Source organism: Lepidochelys kempii, chromosome 1 (genome assembly GCF_965140265.1).
Source record: "Lepidochelys kempii isolate rLepKem1 chromosome 1, rLepKem1.hap2, whole genome shotgun sequence".
In the NCBI taxonomy this organism is placed as follows: Eukaryota; Metazoa; Chordata; order Testudines; family Cheloniidae; genus Lepidochelys; species Lepidochelys kempii.
The window spans coordinates 193,723,717-193,743,937 of NC_133256.1; the positions used below are offsets into that span (position 1 = coordinate 193,723,717).

At 40.2% G+C, this 20,221-nt stretch overlaps 1 protein-coding gene across 2 annotated transcripts in view; it reads right to left on the minus strand.

The window, feature by feature from the left end:
* Nucleotides 1-20,221, minus strand: part of ALCAM (activated leukocyte cell adhesion molecule) — a 165,541-nt gene that overhangs the window by 29,595 nt on the left and 115,725 nt on the right. For both annotated transcript variants that reach the window (XM_073306619.1, XM_073306611.1), the window contains exons 2-6: nt 13,538-13,638; nt 10,512-10,731; nt 5,648-5,712; nt 5,091-5,178; nt 4,347-4,529 (exon numbers count right to left, since the gene is read on the minus strand). In XM_073306619.1, coding sequence (XP_073162720.1) covers nt 4,347-4,529; nt 5,091-5,178; nt 5,648-5,712; nt 10,512-10,731; nt 13,538-13,638 — 657 coding nt within the window. The remainder of the gene's footprint in view (nt 1-4,346; nt 4,530-5,090; nt 5,179-5,647; nt 5,713-10,511; nt 10,732-13,537; nt 13,639-20,221) is intronic.

A 20,221-nucleotide genomic window follows, 5' to 3' on the forward strand; every position in this document is an offset into this window, starting at 1 on the left:
CTGCTTGTTCTTGAGGTCTACAGAGATGGGATGGTGAGATCAAGAAACCCCAACAGTAAAGATATACGTTAAACTGCCCATGATCACAACGTATCCTGTTGTAACAAAGAAGAATCTTTCGTTTCATCTGGTTGTTCTGAGGAGTATGCAAGAGCTCCTCTAAAGAAATAAGTAGATACAGATCTGAGTTGTCTATCTGCCAAGATATCAAAAATATAGTCCCGCACTGCCTGCTGCCCCAATTCCTTAGAAATGTAATTTCTGATGTATTGTCTGAGAGGCTCAACTATTTTGGAAAAGGGGCATCTTGACTTCAGCCAGCATTCTTGGTGCAGCTTTGAGATGAAATTGTGAAGTAAGCTGTCCTGGTGGTTGGCTGCATGGCTCATTGCTGGGGGAGCAATGCCAGCCAAGACCAGAAAATTGGAGCCTCAAGTTGTCCAGGCTGCACCAGTGATGATATGAAGGGCAGAGTAGATCACTGAGTCCAACTTGCTGAAGTGACTACTAGAGCCCCATGCTGCTGCATGGTATTCAGCAGGTGCAATAATTAGGGCATTGGTAGATATCCAGCAGGTTACAGCACTAGTGGCCAATGATAAGCCTGCGGGGGAGTGGATTTTTGCATGTCTTCTCCCTGTGTTGCTGGAAGGACACAGCAGTCAAGCTTTATCACCACATAAATAGGGTACAATTAAAAAACAACTGGCTGATTATTCAGGAGGACCCTGCAGCTGTTGATGAGTGGGATTCATCACTGATTTTAAACTGAACAGCTGGTATTGTGTTATTTTCTGATTAAGTGTCTTTTAGAAATTTAAGGAATGATAGAGCTTGGTGATACAGCTGAATGCAAATGACTAGGTAAATAAATAGATTTCCATTTCTTGGAGTTGTAATCTGTCTTTTTTTTAACCTGCACTAAATTCAGCTAAAGAAATAATTAATAAGAAGGAGATAGAAACTAATTAGGATTACTGACACATTTGAAAAACACTTGTATCTCACCATCAACAACTTCACCTAACAGCAGTGGAGAAATCTATTCAAAGCAATTCTGGACACCTATTCCAATGAGATTATAAGGATCTCAGTTTAGAGATGCATTTGTAAAGAATAAGGGACTGATGTTAAATGACTAAAGGTATTTTCAGAAGGAAACTAGTAATGCTTCATTCTGAGGGTGACGGAGCTTCATGCCATGTACTCCTCTTCACTAATCAAGGGTATGCCCAATTCCCACTGTTAGTTAATTAGCAATGCAACTGAATGTCTCTAGAGGAAGCTAGAGATGCGTGCATGAAGTTACCTTAAATTGTCTGCGGAAAGAACAGGATAGAATAGGATCTGGGCAAACCAGATCCACAGTGAGTAGGCTGGCCTGGGGTCTATAAGTGGTCATGGCGATGGGGACAGCATAACTGCTTAACCAGCAGTAGCTATGGAGCAATTTGAAAAGACAGGAGATTCATGCAAGATAGCTCACTACCAGACTTCCTTTCAATCAGAGCCCACTGTATCCTGGATCCTCCAGTGAGCCTGTGGAGGCAGTGAGAATTACTGCTATCTTGGAGTTGCAGCAATTCCTGTGTCTTGCAGGAGAGTGGGGCGAGAGAGAATGAGATTAGATGTCTGCTCTTTAGAGACCAAAAATTAAAGCAAACTGAATTTTATAGGTATGGAGTGGGTGCTTGTGGACATGGGATCTCTTAATGACTTCCAAGAGTAATGGCTGATATTCCCAATGGCCTTCTTCCTTGTCATTTTCTCTGGCTGTTTTGGAAGAGTTAGTCTGTGGAACAGAGCTCTGAATCTCTTACTCAGGTGAGAATCAGGAATAACTCCATTAAAATGCATTGATGCATCGTGAATGGACGGCAAGAATTGGGTTCCCTTTCTAAATCTCTCCACAGACTTTGCCCCAGAAGGGACTAGAAGCTAGGCAGCCAAGTAAGCCATAGATGGTTGCCTCAGTCTGCGGCTTTCCTCTTCTCTGGATAATGGGTCATTGTCCCTGAAAATGTCTCTGCCCCTTTGCTAAGAGAATGTTAGGAATAATTTAGGAAAGGAATAGATAAAAAGACAGAAAATATCATAATGCCTCTATATAAATTCATGGTACCCCCCACATCTTGAATATTGCATGCAGATCTGGTCACCCCATCTCAAAAAAGATATACTGGAAGTGGAAACAGTACAGAAAAGGGCAACAGAAATTATTAGGGGTATGAAACAGCTTCCATATGAGGAGAGATTAATAGAACTGGGACTTTTCAGCTTAGAAAAAAGGGTGGATATGATAGAGATATATAAAATCTTGACTGGTGTGGAGAAAGTGAATAAGGAAGTGTTATTCACTCCTTCTCATAACACAAGAACTAGGGGGTCACCGAAAGAAATTAGCAGGCAGCAAGGAAGTACTTCTTCACATAATGCACAGTCAACCTGTGGAACTCTTTTCCGAGGATGTTGTGAAGGCCAAGACTATAATAGGATTCAAAAAAGAACAAGGTAAGTTCATGGAGGATAGGTCCATCAGTGGCTATTAGCGTGTCCCTAGCCTCTGGTTTCCAGAAGCCGGGAGTGAATGACAGGGTATGGATCACTTAATTACCTGTTCTGTTCATTCCCTCTGAAGATCTGGCATTGACCACTATTGGAAGACAGGATACTGGGCTAGATGGACCATTTGTCAGACCCAGTATGGCTGTTCTTATGACTGCAGAGAGCAGCTGTGCATTGCTGCTGCTCTAGGTTTCACATGGTGGAAGTTCTTGTGGCCAGGACTGGGCCCTCAGCGCATGGACAATGATTTGATCCTGGGAGGTGCTGAGCTTCAGCAACATTAAGAGCTTTTAGCACCCTGAATTTTTGGGCCCTAAAGTTGGTACAGAGTTTTAAGTTGCTATGTATATTTCGCAAATTTAGAAAGATCTTAATATGTTTCAGAAATGCCAGCTGCACAAGGCTGCTTTACCCAGTCTGAAATGGGAATCCTTATTTGTTGTAGGCCAAGCAACTGAACTTAATCTGTTTTGTATTTCATCTTTTCTTTGTTGTAACATCTTCACTAGATGGATTTGAAGGAAAATAAGATTTTTATTTTTTCTAGTAGCAGCAAACAGCATCAATATCATACTAAATTATACAGCACCTGAAGAATTCTAGTCAATTTTTTTCTTTTTTTTTTGGTATTCATTTTACTGGTTTCAGTGATCACTTTCTCTCAGCGGCAGTCATTGTAACTCACGAAAATAATACAAATGCATTACTTCACATAAACTTATGTAGTTAAAGCCACATAAAACAGACAGATGCCTGGACAGAAGAAGCATTCCTAAACCAGAAGGGTTTTATTTAGGACTTGAGCTTTCATTTAAGGTATACAGGAAAAGACAGTTTTGTCTGTAAATTTTCTTCAGTGTTCTTTTCTCCTCAATTCTCTACTAAGACCTGGTACCTTCTATGCTCATTGAGAAGTTTCTCTCTTCACTTCTTTGACATGGCCTGCCATGCGCTCGACAGTTGCTAACATCTTCCTCACTATTTCCTGGTCTATTGCCTGCTTTCTTTGCTCAATGAGGGTTCTATTGTACCATAAGATGCAAGTAAATTTTGTATTTCGATGAGTTGGATATTATTAGCTACATAACTTCTCCTTTATAAAAAAAAGCAATAAAAATGCATTTGAAGTGTAAAACTCAATTCAGCATTAACTACAGAGCTGATTGGGCAGTGTTGTATTAGAAAAGCAATGACATTGTACTGTATTGTTTAGATACACAATGTTTTTGTGCTCAAGAAGTACTCTAAACATTTGGATACCTTAGTATACCAATCTTGAGGTGAGCTAGTTTATATTTACTGCATATTTCACTGGGCAGAGAGAGATGAGAAGACTATCTTTAATTCTCACACAATATTTTTGAACTCTAGTCAGCTTCTATGAAAACTTCTAATTCAGCTTATTTAGTAGTAGTTTGTTATGAGGACTTGAAATTCCCATTTCATCATAAGATTCTTTTAGCTGCTACTCTTCCTCCTGAAACAGTAATCTTAATATTAAGAAATCTAATGTCACTGAAAAAAGAAAATAAAACTCATAATCCTGAAATGGATACAGTGTATGCTTGACTTAAATCTTTTCACTGAAATCAACTTTGAAAAAGTATTAATCCTATTATCAAAAAGAGCATCATTCTTCTGATTTATCTCACAGTTTTAGTAAGGGGTTTTGCTATCAATGGAAGTCTGTGACCCTGCAATTTTGCTGGTAGACTGATTTTTTTCCCCAGAAAGATCATATTTATGAACATAGTTCTGCAACCCAGTTTTTAACAACTTACAGTGAACATCAAAGACCATTGGTTCAGATGATATTTTTTCCTGTCCAGATGGTCCGTAATATGTCATGCTACAGGCAAACTGGGCATTTGCATCTTTCTTTGTCGGCATGTACTGGAGAGAAGATGTCGTTGTGAAGAGTCCAGTTGATTGGTCCACGTCCTTTTGTAAGCTCATGACAACAACTGAAAAGGAGACCTTGTTTCAATGTCATTCTTAGTATATACAACCTTTCCTAATTTGGGTTTTTTTTCTTATTTTGTATATTAATGATTTTTATGCACCTATTGTTCAGCATCTAAGCAGAAGACATGAATTTTAAAGCAAGCAATACAATAAACCAAATTCACCCCAGACTGTATCCTCTGGTCCTGACACTTTGGCTCACAAAGAAAAAACACCCCAACAATGATTCCCGGTCAAATAATACTGTCCTAAAATCCCATAAGCATTTAAAAAAAGACAAAAACAAACCAAACACTTTCTAATTAATTTTCTAGTTACTTTAAAAAAAAATCCTTCAGAAAGATACATCTAACATTTTGGCAATAAGAAGACAATATTTAAACCCACAATTTTAAGCCTCAATCTTGCAATCCTCAATCCTGCAAGCCTCAATCCTTCCCCCATATGCATAGCTTGTGTCATGGAATAACCCTTTTAAATAGGATTACTCATATGAGTAAAGTTAATGACATGTGCAGGTTGTTATAGGATCAGGTTCACTGTTCGTTACTGAAACATACCTCCTTCAACGGGCTGCAAAATATTTCCATTTTTGTACCATGTAATGTTGCCATCTGGATAACTATCTCTTGCAATACATTCCCCGAGCTGCAGAACACACAAAAAATATCAAACATTTTGTCCTCTGACATTTTGATAGAATTACTCCTTCATTTATGCTTATGGGGTTACTCTTGGTTACATGATTAGTTAAAGTCTCAGGAAAGTACAAACAATCCAAAACCTTTTGATTTTTTTTGAAGGATAAATGACAAATGATGCTTGGGTATTTCTTACGGGCAGGGGGCAGAATAGAGCTGGACCCATTCTTCTGGATATGGGGAGGGCTAGTTGTAACTTTCTAGCATGTTGCTGTTATTCCTGATTCAGCTGAAAACTGGTTTTTCAAGAAATGGTTTCAGAAATTCTATAGTCTCAGACTAGGTCCTGAGCAATCCTCCCCATATCCCACTATTGCTAGCTCAGAAAACACACACAGAATATTCCATCTTGCTGACGGCACAGCTCCAAACTCACCTCCAGGTACATGCATTTAAATTAAGAAAAATGCTCTTACCATTTTAAACTTTTCCACTTCTAGGAAGTTTGCTGGATGTATAATTTCTGGTTGAGATGGTTGTTCTATAAACAAAAAATATGTATAAGAGAAAGGAGAGCAGGAATTTCAATTTGTTGTATAAAGGACTAACATTCTCCAACAACAAATACAGAACATTCAGCAACATGGCATCAGCAACTACATTGGAACTATTTGGTGAGCTGCAGAGTTATCATGCTTTTCATTTGAAACCTTGTCTTTTGGGGGTTTACACCCTCCTTGGCTGTTAAAAAAATTGCTCCTAACAAAATATTGACAAATGGACTTTGGAGGGGAAAAAAAAATCTCACGAGATTTAACAGGAGAGATAATCATGTTACTGGTTTCACTTTACACATGTCATTTTACATGATAATATAAAACTAGTGTAAATTTATGCTACACATATTGGCATGCTATATTTTGGCCAGGAATGCTACAACCTAGATTGAGAGAGAGCCTACTGATGAACATGATACATTTCCCGAAGAAGGAAACAGTGGTATAGAAAACATAGTGGCACAAAAGAAGTTTTAACACAATATTAGTTTAGCTTTAATATTTCAAACTGAGAAACTCAACTTAATCTCACTTCTAATTTTTCCCCCATACTATTGTTACACTTAAGTAACACCTGGGATTAGTATAACAGAAGCAAAAGTAGTATCTGAAATTACTTTATTTTTCAAAACTCACTAGATTTTGAATCGATTGCATCTCTTTAAAAGCAAACTTTCTATTCAGTAGCAATATACATCATCCTATTTATGGTAGCTGCACCCTTCCCTGTTAGAGTTGAGGCTCCATCAGCGTTTCCATTATAAAAACATGATTTTCTAGAGACTACATAACTAGTATGTTAAAATTCATTCTGGCCTAAAGCCTGGAATGCAAATTTTTATCTCCAAGAGACTGTTTTCCTATAAGTTTGAAGGAAACAAAGTCTGTATATTTACACAGTCAAAGAAAGTCTCTGCACTCCAGCTGTGCTTCTAAATAAGCAGACATTTTTACACACATATACAAACTGAAACTTTCTCCAAATTTTCACATTTCAGTTTACAGAAACTTTTTCAAATCAAACCTATCAAACAATGCTAGTAATCTGGAAAGTTACCAAGTGCCCTGCTATCCTGTTCCAAGTTCTCTTCACACAATTTAAAAATATAAAATAAAGAAAAAACAGAATAAAAAGTTTATTCATTTACACTTGTCATGCCTACTACAGCAGTAGCTAAGTTTGCACAAGTTTCCATTCTAAGTCTCTTTCTTTATATATTGAGACACAATTTCCTGCATTTTAGAAGATTTGTCCAAGCAGACGATCAAAAAGAAAAAAACAAAAGCAATAAAGTAAACTATTTATTTGGAATTCTCAAACAACTTGCCAGTGGCAAATAAAATACCAAAGCCATGCACCAAAAACCCTGGGCTCAAAAAGCCTCATGTTGTTCTCAGGCAGAAAAACAGAACAGAAGAAAGTGTATTTTAGAAGCATAAACACTGTGTGTTGTTTTAAAACAAACAGATTAACCCATTTTCCAAACACACTTGCAGGGACAATAAGTTTTCATGCCCATCACCTGAACCACAATCAGCTCTCCTAAACTGCCCTCATCCCATGCAAACAGGTTCCATCAACAAAAATGGCTGTTTTTATATCATTTTGCCAGCCATCTGATAAACTGAACAAATTTGAAGTTTGCTGTGTCTTTTTGTTTTTCCTTTCTTTCTATGTTTTTTCCCCCATGACTGCACTTGGTTGTTCTTTAAGGAAGGCTATCCACCCTTTACTGAGCTCTCCCCTCTCTGAGTTCAGTAAGAGACAATGAACCATCTATCCTGCTCCCTTTGGGGTTACCTGGGGGTATTCACTACCTGGAATGGGAGCAGTGAGCCAGAGCAAATGCTCTGTCCACCCACATATGAGGAGGTGGGAGGCAGCGAAAGGAGGTGCTGCTGAGCAGATGCAGTGGAGAAGGCACAGAAGAGCTGCTTAGAGCTCTCCCTGCCCACTCAGGGTACAGCTACACCACAGTTAAAAACCTACAGCTGACCCATGCCAGCTGACTTGGGCTCAGACTAAAGGGCTGTTTAATTGCAGTGCAGACGTTGAGGCTCGGGCTGGAGCCTGGGTTCTAGGATCTTGGGAGGATCCCAGAACTCAGGCTACAACCTGAGCTGGAATGTCCACACTGCAATTAAACAGCCTCACAGCATGAGTGTGCTGGCACAGACCAGTTGCAGATGTCTAATTGCAGTGTAGACCATGTTTAATTTGTGCCAGGGCTGAGTCCCGGCACCCCTAGGGTTAGCAGTTCATAGCCCCGGCACCTTTAGGCCTGACGCATCAGTTAAGTAAAAAAATTGCTTGAGCCCCAGCACCTCTCTCATTGCAAATTAAGCACTGACTGCACACAGAGGCTGTGGCAGATGAGGAGGAATAGCAACAGGCTTGAACCTGTGCAAACAGATTAATTTACTGTGCTTACACTTATTGGGTGCCAGACATCGAGAAGATCATCTGCTGAAGCAGAAGGAAATTTTAAGCTCAAGAGTTTAATAGCATCAGAGCATAGGTTGGTGGGGCTTGTAACTTCAGCAAACTGCTTATCTCTGGCTGCAGGGGCTTAGAATAGCAACTTTACAGCTCTGTAAGCACATTAACTCTGCTTGCTAGCTGTAGAGTCCAAATCGCTGTGCAAGGAGATAGGAGCTAATGTATGTGGAGCCAGTATGCTCTGGAAATTTTGGCTATCTAGATCCTGATGAAGATGCTGAAAAGATCCACCAGGAAAGCTGGCAGAGGTTCTTACTTGAACAATCCAATGAGGGCTATTAGCAGGTGTTATCTGAGCAATGAGCCAATACACCTTGTTAGCTGCACCAGCTGATTAACTCAGGACTAAGGATGTAACAAGCTCCACAGAAACTGAACTTCAGTCAAACCTCAAGGGACAGATCTGAGTTTCAGATAACCAAGAATTTTGGTTACTTGGCATTCATACAGCTGCAGTTCAGCCGTTTGAAGAATTTAGAAACTTTACTGGCTGAACCTGTGCAACTTGCCAACAAATCTTACTTTTTCCTTAAAATAAGCCAACCAGGGAAATTAAATGCTAAAACGTGTTAACAGAACTTTAAAATTGTAAAATCACTCAAAAAAAAGTCTGAAGTAAAGGTTTTTCTGGAAATGTTAACTCAGCAACATTACCCATTCAGCATTTTCTATTCTTATTTTCCTTGCCAAATGTAAGTTTAATTAATTAATGCCATAAAACAGGGGAGGGCAAACTACAGCCTGTGGGCCGAATCCGTCCCAACCCCCTGCCATGAGCCCCCAACCCCCTGCTGCACCCTGCACCCCAACCCTCTGCCCTGAGCCCCTTTTTGCACACTGCACCCCCTCCCACACCCTGCACTTCCTCCTTCACCGCCCCAGCCCTGCAATTTCCCCACCCAGATGTGGCCCTCGGGCCAAGAAGTTTGACCACCCCTGCCATAAAAGGTATAGGATGTGGAACATGGCTGAACTAACATCATGTAGTCCTTAGAAGTAGAACTATATACAGTAATTCAACCACTTGGTATTCAAACACTTGGTAACCACTCTATAATACAGTCTTATCTACATATTTACTTCATGATAAATAACCAGGATAATTCTTTATCACTTCATTTCAAGCACTCTACACACGTATCCCTGCTGTCCTTGTAGTCAAACAACAAAATAAAACAGTGGAAGTAAATTACTGTTGACTCCCAATCCCCTTCAAACTGACCGGGACACTGACACCATTGTGCTATGAGATACCAGGACAACAACACTGAAGAATCCCTCACACCTTCTTCCTGCTTGAGTTATAAGATCATCATTAAATTTGGTGGATTATGTATTTTCTTTGAGCCAAAAAGTAATCTTTTTCATAACTTTTCAACTTTTCCTGACAACAGAGTTACTCTGTGTAAACTTTATTTAAACATGCATCTTGAGTGCACAAAGGCAAGGAAGCAAAAGAAGATTTTGAGGTTGGGTATGGAGGAGAAACCCACTGTTTTCTGTGAGTCTATTCACAGTAGGAAATGCTAAGGACAAGATTTTCAGTAGTGATTAGTCATGCTGACTGTCAATTTTTACGTGTTTTATGTCAAAAATCCTAAAGGGGCCTTAATTTCAAAAATTACCAAGCACCTTGTCTGTGAAAATCCTGGACTCTGAAAACTTTAGCAACCCAGAATCACTAGTTACTTTTGAAAATCTTAGACAGATTTGTTCAATAGTAAGGTTTATGGTGTCAAGCCTTAAATCATAATGCTAATACACCTTTGTTGCTGACATTTCAAGAGAGGAGAAAAATATGACTTTTGGCTAATATCCTGTTTTTAAGCCTTTATTTTAAGTTTCGTTATCTGCGTGCGCCAGGCTCTTGAGGACATTTAAATACATTTCTTTAAACTCACATACTACCATCAAACATTTCCAACATATCACTTAACACTTCCCCCACTCCCAGAAAAGTTCACTAACAGAGTAAGTGAAAATTTTCCCGTTAGTCTTATTTTTACATTTTTCATTTTAGGGGCAAAGAGATGTAGTTTATGCATACAATTGATTCATTATCAAGCCCTGAAATTCCTCTTTTTCAGAGCTGACATACTAAGACAACAGACAATCCTGTTACATGAATGCTATAGACAGATTAGGATTTTTTATTGCAAAAAACTGGCTAATGTTAGTCATTGATTCTGCTTAACATTTTTTTTAACTCTTTTTGCTTTCATCTTTCAACAGCAATTCCCTAATTGGAGATCCACATTAGTAGCTATGCTAGCTGTTACTTACTGAACACCTTGACTACTGTAGGCTCTTCATACACATTGTCCACGGTCACTAGCATACACACAAATCTTTTTTCATCACTGATCCTTGCATTTTTGATGGATAAGGTATAATTTTCTGAGAGACTCAATCTGCCTTTGTATTCGGGTACGTCGTCATATTGTACACCTTTTTTTGTTGTTGACCTGAAGGCAATAAAGACTGGAGAGGTGTCTGCCATTTCCTAAAATGAAGTAAAATAAAAATAAATAAATAAATAAATAAATGCTTCATCTTCCATGAACACAAAGACTTATTTAGAAGTGCTCCAAGATCTGCAATGGGTGCCTGCTATCCAGCCAATATGTAGTTTAAAATGATGCGAACAGACATAATTCAGAGGATTACGATGTTTGTTTTGATTTGGGGTGGGGGGGCGGGGAGAAGAGGATGGGGTATTCTCCAGTTGCTGTGCAATCAATTGATCCAGTGCTGCAGAAGTACAAAGAGTGATGATAAGATCTGCCATTTGAAGGGCAGTCTGTTGTGCTACGTAGCATACTGGGTGCTGGACTGGCTGCTCTGGAATGGATTACCATGCTATGGGGTACAATACTGACATGGAATGAGGAAGGACCTTCTCTGACAAAGGCTGGTGGCTGTGGAATTAGCTGCATTTCCGCATACCAGAGGTATATGAAATATCAGAGGCATCCGAAGTTAGACTCAAGATTTCAGTTTCTTTTTTAGTCTCTTGGTTTTTTATGTATTTTGTATTGTTCGTCGGGGATGTTCAAATATAGTTCCCAACCTGGGATTTAATCAGGCAAAAATGGCCATTTTATTCTAAATTAGTTTTTAGTTTCTTTTTATTAAAGCATCCAGAGGTCTCTAAGCATGGGAATATACCTACAATAAAAGATTCTTTATGTGTTTCAGAATAACCTGCAAAATAGTTTCTAGACATCCTCCTCACTTTAATCAGTATGCAGTTGCTATCAAAAAATGGAAAATATCAAAGGAAAACTTTACATGGAGCTGCCATAGAGAAAGTTAATATTCATAAGATGCAGAATTGCAAACTGTGTTTTGCAAGATTTGTTTTCCCCTCCCCTCCTTTACATAAAAGCAAAGGGAAAGACTATTCTTCATGTTATGTTCCAGGAAACCGAGATCTCCTTAAATCAAAGCACTAAGAATTGGTAGCATAGTGCTTGTGAGCTTTGTTGTTCCTGTCCGCAATGCATGAATATTCACACATCACAAATATTCTGCCCTAGCATGCACCAAAGTCAATGTAAAATCTCCAGTAGATTCTCTGGAGACAGACTCCTCTCTGAGTGTTTCGAAGTCTATACCAGGGACTTGGAAGAGCCACCCCGAGAATATTATAGTAGAAACTGAAATCTCCTCTCAGTCTATAAAATAAGTCGTCTATGGCATGACCAGAAATTGACAAGGCTGTTTTTGCTTCCAAAGAAAGGAAATGTCTTACAAAAGATGAAAAACAAACAGAAAATTATTGGCATGTGAGGAGGCCAGGGAACAGGGGGTTACATGGAATATATTTTGGCTGTACTTAGCATGTTAAAAATCTTAGCTGGTTATGGTTGTACAAATTATTATACACAACATATGTCACTTCCCCCTGGACCCTTGGTGGTGGCTGTTTAGGAAAGGTGTGACAGATCTACAGCAATCAGCAACTTTTTTTCTGCACTGTTGATTAGTAACTATCCCTGGTACAATGGGGTTGGGTGTTGGGGGAAGAGAGCCGGATTTCTCTCTCTCAAAATAGTTTTGCAAGTTCACCAAGTGCAGCAACTGTCTTTCTAGAAAAAGGCGCAGAAGGAAGGAAGGAGTTTTCAACAAAATTCTGGCCATCTTTTGTAGGCTTATTTGAAGTGTTTTAACCCTCTCTTCTGTGGAGCATGTTTGCTTAGGACTCTGCAATTTACATCCCAAAATGCAGAGGTGGGTTTGAAAATTCTGGAGCTCTTGAGATCCCTCGCTTCTTCCTGCAAGAATTGTTAACCTCACAGAAATGATGGGATCTTGTACGGAAGATGCAATTTCACAATATTGCAGTTCACTCCAAGTCCTTTTAAATATTAAAGTGGTAGATTTGTTGCACAAGAATGGCCCATTTGGCCACCACCAAAAGGAGAGAGAATTAGATTAACGAGGAGCAGGCAAAACTTGGAAGTAGAAATTCCCTGCCAGAGCAAGAGATCTGGGAACCAAGTCAGCCCTCCTCAAAACAGGTAACATTTTGATTTTGGGGAGTGAGGGGACAGCTTTGGAAATGGAGATTATAAATCAGGGGAGATGCTTAAACAGGCTTTTCAGAAATATGAAAAATGTTAATTTTGACTTCAGTTAGAGAGAGGCGAAAGGGGACAATGCTTATCATAACTGGTCTGCCCATCCATATTCACTAATTACTGCCTACGGTTCCACTGCTGGTATGTACTCTTGTGCTGTTTATTTTTTTAAGTTTACAGTGGTGTCTGAACTACAAAGTGACATTTACTAATAATACTGAAGTTCACTGTGTATTCTGCAGTGTTTCCAATACAAATCCATGGAGTGAGTCAAGGCAGCATTTGTTTTTTTCTGCTGTGCTTCTGGCACATTTTTTGCACGCCATTAGCTGCACAGGGAAACAGAACCCGGGTCTCCAGTAAGGCTCACTTTGCCTTCTGCAGCATGCAAAAATACAGTGACACATGAAACAGCATGGAGTGGTTGTCAACCTGGGGATCCTTTTCATGAGGATAAAACACTTCCTGCTTTAGGAAGATGCAAATGTGTAAAGATGGGTTTTTATAACCAATAAGAGTTAGGCAATCTGGCATGTTTTTAATGTGGCTTGACAGAATGCCCTAATTAATAATTATTTATCTTGCACATTTGAAACTAATTCTACCTACCTTCAACTGTACTTGACAGCAGAACAGTGGAATTATGTACATTTGATTCTGCACTTTTATTCACCAAAAAATCTACTTATACTGGCAATAATTAAGTTCAAGATAAGCCATACTCACATATTTCCATTTTCCAAACATCAGATCATTAGGTACTTCCTGAGGACAAGGCATAACAATGGTATCTCCATATACTGCATTTACTGTGTACAATCCAAGGCCTATGAGAGAGGAAGGAATGGTAAGTGTTTTATTGGAATTCTAAGGTGCTAGTTACTATTTGGTTTAAGGTTAAAAGAGTATCTTACTGCATTGTGCTATTTTCTAGCATAGGGATTCATCCTTGAATGTTTTAAGCAAAATAGGATTCAGTACATTAAGTATGTTTACTCAGATTTCCTACTGCAGTTAATGGAAGCCATGTGAGAACAGAACTTCACCCTTTCAGCGAGAAGACAATATAAAAAATGTAGCTATGGACACTGGCTGCTACCTTGTATCAAGCCTTGCTGACTTAAAACTGAACAAACATGTTATCTTTCCCATCTGAAAATTCAGCCAGTTCTGTCTGCAGGGCATATGTTGCAACACAATATCAAAATAAGCACAGCTTAGAATCAAACTAAAGGTAATTCCTTTGGTATTAAGCAGTACAGTTGTAGCCACGTTCAACCTAGGATATTACTTGTTCTTCACTACTTATGCTAAACAATCTGTTCCACCTTGCATTTTGCTGTGACATTTTCCCAGGCCTGAAGAAGAGCTCTGTCTGGTCTCTGACACCAACATAAGTTGGTCCATTAAAAAATATTACCACACCCGCCTTGGCTCTCTAACAGATGGTTTAGACACAAAGTAACTCAAGCACAATAGTGCTAGTGCATGGGAATTTCTAAGTGAAATTGACCAGTGTAGTTTCATTGTCTAAAATGAGTGAAATGCAAAAAGAGATCCACATAGCACACATGAAGAAAAATTAAAACTGAAATAATTTTAGAAGTGTAATAACCTAAAATGTTAAGAGCAGCACTGTTGTTACTAATACGGTTTTGCTTTGCTATTATTTTTATAAATCAATTTTACGAAAAACTATACAAGCCTTCGTCACCCCCTCGCATGGAAAAACTCACAGTACAGAAGTCTAGGGAGAAAACAGTCTTAGCAAGTTTTTCCTCAATATTCTTCCCAGATTGTTCCCCTGCACTGAATGAGGATCGGGTTTGCCCACTGTGACAGGCATGGCAATTTTGTAAACCTTACAGAATTAATTTAAACCTTAGTGAATTAAGTTTAAACTCCAGGCCTACACTACACACTTACTTTGGTATTTCTATGTCGCTCAGGGATGTGGATTTTTTGTTTACCGACCTTAAGCCCCTGTGTAGATAGCATTATGTTAGTGGGAGGGCTTCTCTCACCAACATAGCTTCTGCGCTCAGGCAGGTGGCGTTATTAAGCCGACGGAAGAGCTCTCTCCCAGAGAGAGACTTTCCAGCTTACACAGAGCTCTTCTTCTGGTTTGGGAAGGGTATGCAGGGGATCACTGCTAAATACAAGGTGGAACAGATTGTTTAGCATAAATAGTTAACACATATTTCAAGAGACCATTCAAGGTAACACCATTCCAGTCACAGGGAGGAAAGGAGGGAGAAAGCAGCTGGGGCAGGGTTGTTATAGATTGTTGTAATAATCTGGACGGGTAATAATATTACTTCACCCACCCTAGAAATCTCTAGGAGGAGGGGTATGAAAGTTCACCTACTCCAGTTATGCAAGAACTAACCTTTTGAAGCTTTGCCCTGAGGGGGTCTGCTGATCACCTGTTGTAAGAGGACAGATCTAACCCTCCCAAAAAAATGTATATAGAAGGAACTCTCAGATTCATGACTGTTCTTGTTCTAAACAAAACGAGTTATGAAATTGTAGCCTCAGGAAAACCCCTGGGTGGGGTTTGATAAACTGTTCACTGGCCATAGTCCTTGTTGGCAGCAGGGAGTGTAGTTTTTTTTTTTTTAATTGTTTAATTAGTTTTTCCCATAAGACTTTTACTTAAGAATAAATGTGATCAGTTAGAAAGAGCAGTGTGTAACTTAACTGTGGCAATTTCACTATTTAATGTCACTGAGGAGAATACTAAAGCAGGCCTGCTTAGGTGAATTCCCCAGGAAGGGAATACACATTACAGGTAGGGAGCTGTGCAGCCGGAAAATATTTTGGTCAAGATGGAGGGAGACTATAACAACTGGGGAGGAGGAAGCCTGAGCGCGGTTACCCTTGCTGGACCTCAGAGGAGTAATAGAGGTGCAGTTGCCCTGAAATGTGACATCTACCACACCTATGATTTGGGGCTTCTGCCAGAGATCACAGCCATTGGAGAGTGGTCCTGTGCCTGCACACAGGCCTGGGGGACCCCTTGCTTCCCTTCTCCAACGCCAAGCCAGCATAGCTTCACAATACAGACTTCCCCCAACTTGCTGCTGAACCAGGAACCTTATTTAAGGAGCAAGAGAGAGCTGATGGTATATCCGGGGCTGTACAAGGAGGTCATAAGCCACCAGCTGCATTAATTTTTCAGTATATTCATCATGCCTTGCCAAGGCCAAATGATGCTCATGGTGTACCTGTCCCTTGATTTACCCTCTCCCGAAGTACAGATCTCTGGGCCAAAGGAGTACTCTCCAGGGGTCTGGAATGGTACTTGGAATTGGCGGACACTCCGCGTGCCATGTGTACATCTTGCTTAGGGATGTGCCCTCACCTCAGGAAGGTGGATAGTTAGATAAAATAAAATATATATATTCTCAAAGGATCAAATACTGAAGTTCTTACTTAGTGTTTACTCAGGCAGATACTGACTGTTTTTATGAGGATTTTGCCTGAGTTTATTACTCCTACTGTTGCTAGTACTGAACATTTATTGTGGTAACTCCTAAAAGCCAGAGTCAGACCGAATCCCGGTTGTGACAGGTGCTTCTCACAGATGTGGTTGAGCTCTCCTTTAGGACACTCACCAGACTGCTCTGAGGGGACCCAAATGCTCAATATCCCAAATGCTTTAGCTTGCTGGGGCTGGGCAGAGTTTAGGCACTGTTCCTGGCTTTGGGCCTCTAGGCGCACACTTCAAGTTCACGCCTCATGTCTGACACCCCTCTTGGCAGCAGGGACATCCTCGATCCAATTGCCTCAGCCCGGAAACAAATGTCTCTCCCAAGGCTCCTCAGCAGCACTTGCACATTTCACCAGAAACCCACCAGAAGTGTGCGCCTTCGGGTTTATAGTGAAAGCCAACAGACACAGACAAACTTTGCACAGGATTTTAGATACAATATTCTCTTTACTTATCACACACATATGCATAGATCTAGATAAATCAACGTACACAGTGATATACGTTTTCCCTGCCTCGGTTTCCTCACCACTCTGAAAAGTTCTTCACACACAGGCCAGAATACTCCGTGCAGTCCAATATCCCATCCTCTCCCCACTGTTCACCTGCAGTCTCATCCAGGACATGGAATCTCTGCTCTCTTCTTAACCTCTCTCTGTAAAATGATTGCTGAGGGATCCTCCCTTTTATAACTTCTAGCCCTCTTACCAGGTAATTCCCTTAACAGCCTCATGAGGTGATCAAAATCCCCTACTTGGTGACCAGTTACTGAGTTACCAGCCCACCTGGGATGACTGGTTCTTCTGCGCAAGGCTGAGCCTATTGTCTAGGGGGTTCCATTTCAATGGGACAGCATTTACGTTAATGACCCTTTACTGTTATCCCTATGCTGCCCCCCCCTTGGAATTTCTGTCCAAGATGGAGGTAAAATGGAGAAAGCAAACTAATCCATTCAAAATGGAGTCTGCAATCTGACAAAGTGCACCCCTCGCTATCCAACAGAGTTTAAAAGCTGTACATATATTCCCCAGCTCACCACAGTGCTATACAAAAATACTGTATGTGAAAATCCCTTCTCGAAAATGCTTACAATGTAAATGAGAAGACATAACAGGTAGAACAGAATAGGACTGAGAGCCGGGGGGAGGAGGGGGGGAGGAAAGAAGGGTTTAAAGATAAGTATAACAGGCTGTTATATTTTTTCGCATCCTAAGAGTTCTAGCTTAACAATATTCCTTTTTAACCAAGCTGGTGCTAATCATCTGTTTCTGTTATATAGTCACATACTCAATTTAAATACATTGGTCATATTTTAAAATAAAAACAGTCATCTTAGAGCGTGTTGTAATCTGCTATACAGTTTGATTACATTAAAGTGCTATTTTTTAAATTAAGAGAGACAGCATTTGATCCACTAGATGGTGCTACAGAAATGTAAACTTAAAAGTTACAAAAAATATCAAACTCTGTTAATTTACAAACATGAAGACCAATATTTCATGCATTCAGAAATACTGTTGGAAATAATAATTAAAAGTAGAAAGGGGGAACCTAAATTCCCTTTATCCTGCTCGAAAGAATTGGTTTGGGGTGGGTGGAAGGATAGTGTACTTTTAATTTTATATTTACAATTCTAATCTTAGTTTCTGTTAAAAAGCAAGAAAACTCCCCTTTAAGTTCTTTTCCTCATGAATAGAAAGGAACAAAAGAGCCTTGCTCTTATGTAAATAAGAAGCAAACTATATGGTATATAAACTAGTTCAAGCTCAAGTCAAACAGGCCTTTTAAATTATTAGACATGACAGCATTTTACACCAGATAGAAAAGAAGGAGATTTGCCTGTTCTGCTAATGTACACTTAGTGCCATCATGGGGAAAAAAAATCCCTTTGGGACCTGCATAGTTGTTCCTTTTTTGTTCACTCTCAGACAATTATATCAACTTCTTTAAGTTGCTACGGTAACAAGCATATACTACCAAAACACTCAACAAGCAGCTTCAGGGGGTGTGACTGAAAATGGTTATGGAGACTATTTAGGTTTACAAAATTCAGAGTATGTGATCAATGAGTGGTCTGCTAAAATGAAAGTTTGGACAATTTTGTCTGAAATCAGAAGCCACATACCAGTTTCCCTTGAGATGGCTAAAATAAGAAAGTTTGAAGACTAAGGCAATCTCTTGTACAGCAAATTCAGACTAAACTCAAATTATCCAGTTTTGTAGACAATTGTGCATAACAAAAATACATTTGTGTTTAAACACAGAGAAACTGCAATTACACAAAATATAAGAGGACCTTCTGCAAAATTCTCAACCCCCCCCCCGCCCCCCAAAAAAATTGCAGCAAGGAATCCAGGATGCATAAAAGAAGTCTACAATGCAAACCAGCAAAATCACTACAAACACTCATAACAGGAATTAAAGAAATCCCTGCAAAACTATTTTAGAAAACTACATATGAAAAAGACATATTTTGAAGTTTCTCTTCTGCGTTGTTATTGGATATACTTGTAAGATGCATGGGGGACCAAAAAAACCCCAAACCCTAATAAATATAATCAAATGACACTTTGCAGTAAAAAAATCACCCTTACCATTTCTCCAGGGAACTTTCCAGTTTACTTAAGAAGGGGAAAAAAAAATCTATCCAAATATGTAGCAAATTGCTCCACAGCCTGGTATGGTATGGGGCGTGGCCAAGGCCCTGCCACCAGTTCAGCCTCAGGGCAGGGGGGGGGGGGGGGGAGGAAGCAGGGGGGGGGGGGGAGGAAGCAAGAGCAAGCAGGAAGTAGGATTGTAAGGAGCCTTTTTACAGCCACATAAGGCACTTCTTAAACTATCATTAGAGTCATGCAAGGACTCTAAATGATAACTGGAACATGTTCTTTAAGTGAGGACTTATATAGTGGAACTAACATTTAAAAATAATGCAACTGGCATATTCTGATGTCATTTGTTGGTGCAAGTTGGGAGTATCTCCACTGAACTCATGGAGTTATACCTGTACTGTATAACGAAGATCTAAATCTAGCTTAAAGTGCTTACTTAGCCTACTTTGACTGAATCATTACAAATAGATTTAAGCAAACCTAGTTGTCTCCTAGGTCAGTTTTTTTCCTCTATGATATCGCAGTGAAGTCACCATGCTTTGGCTGGGACAATACAGTCAGGCTAGTTTGTGTCAGGCTAGTCAGCCTTTCTACACGGGCCTCGATAAGGGAAAAAAGAGTAGCCTCAGGAAGCATTGTCAGAGGGGTGTTTCAAAGCACAATCTCTTCCCTTCTTCCTGCTTCATAAATAAAGGTAACAATCGGCTGCCAACTTAACAAGTTATAACACCTTCTGTATCAGCTCGGCTGCACCTGCTAGCATGTGGGAATGGCAGAGCTTCTATTCCTGGTCTCTCACTAACTACCTGCTCTAGTGAAAAGCAAGTGGCAACGTGGCACTCATTGATTTCTCTGTGATAGGGGCTGGGAGGTTATAACTCCCCTAGTTCCTTGCATGGACACTAGCACTTGCATAGCTGTCAAATATAAAGGGAAGGGTAAACACCCTTAAAATCCCTCCTGGCCAGAGGAAACACCTGGTCAAAAAGGGACCCTGGTGGCTCCGGTCGGCGGTGCTGCGGATCTAAGGCAGGCTAGTCCCTAGCTGTCCTAGCACTGCACTGTGCCCAGGAAACACAGGTCTGGCTCCTAGGCAGGGGGCATGGGACTCCGCATGCTGCCCTCACCCTGAGTGCCGGCTCCACACTCCCATTGGCTGGGAGCTGGGGGGAGGTGCCTGTGGGCAAGAACAGCACACAGAGCCTCCTGCTCCCCCAGACCTGCTAGCTGCTTCTGGGTGCATGCAGTGTGGTGCCAGGACAGGCAGGCTACAGCTCAGAGCCCGCACCCCCCTTCCCCAAGCCTGAG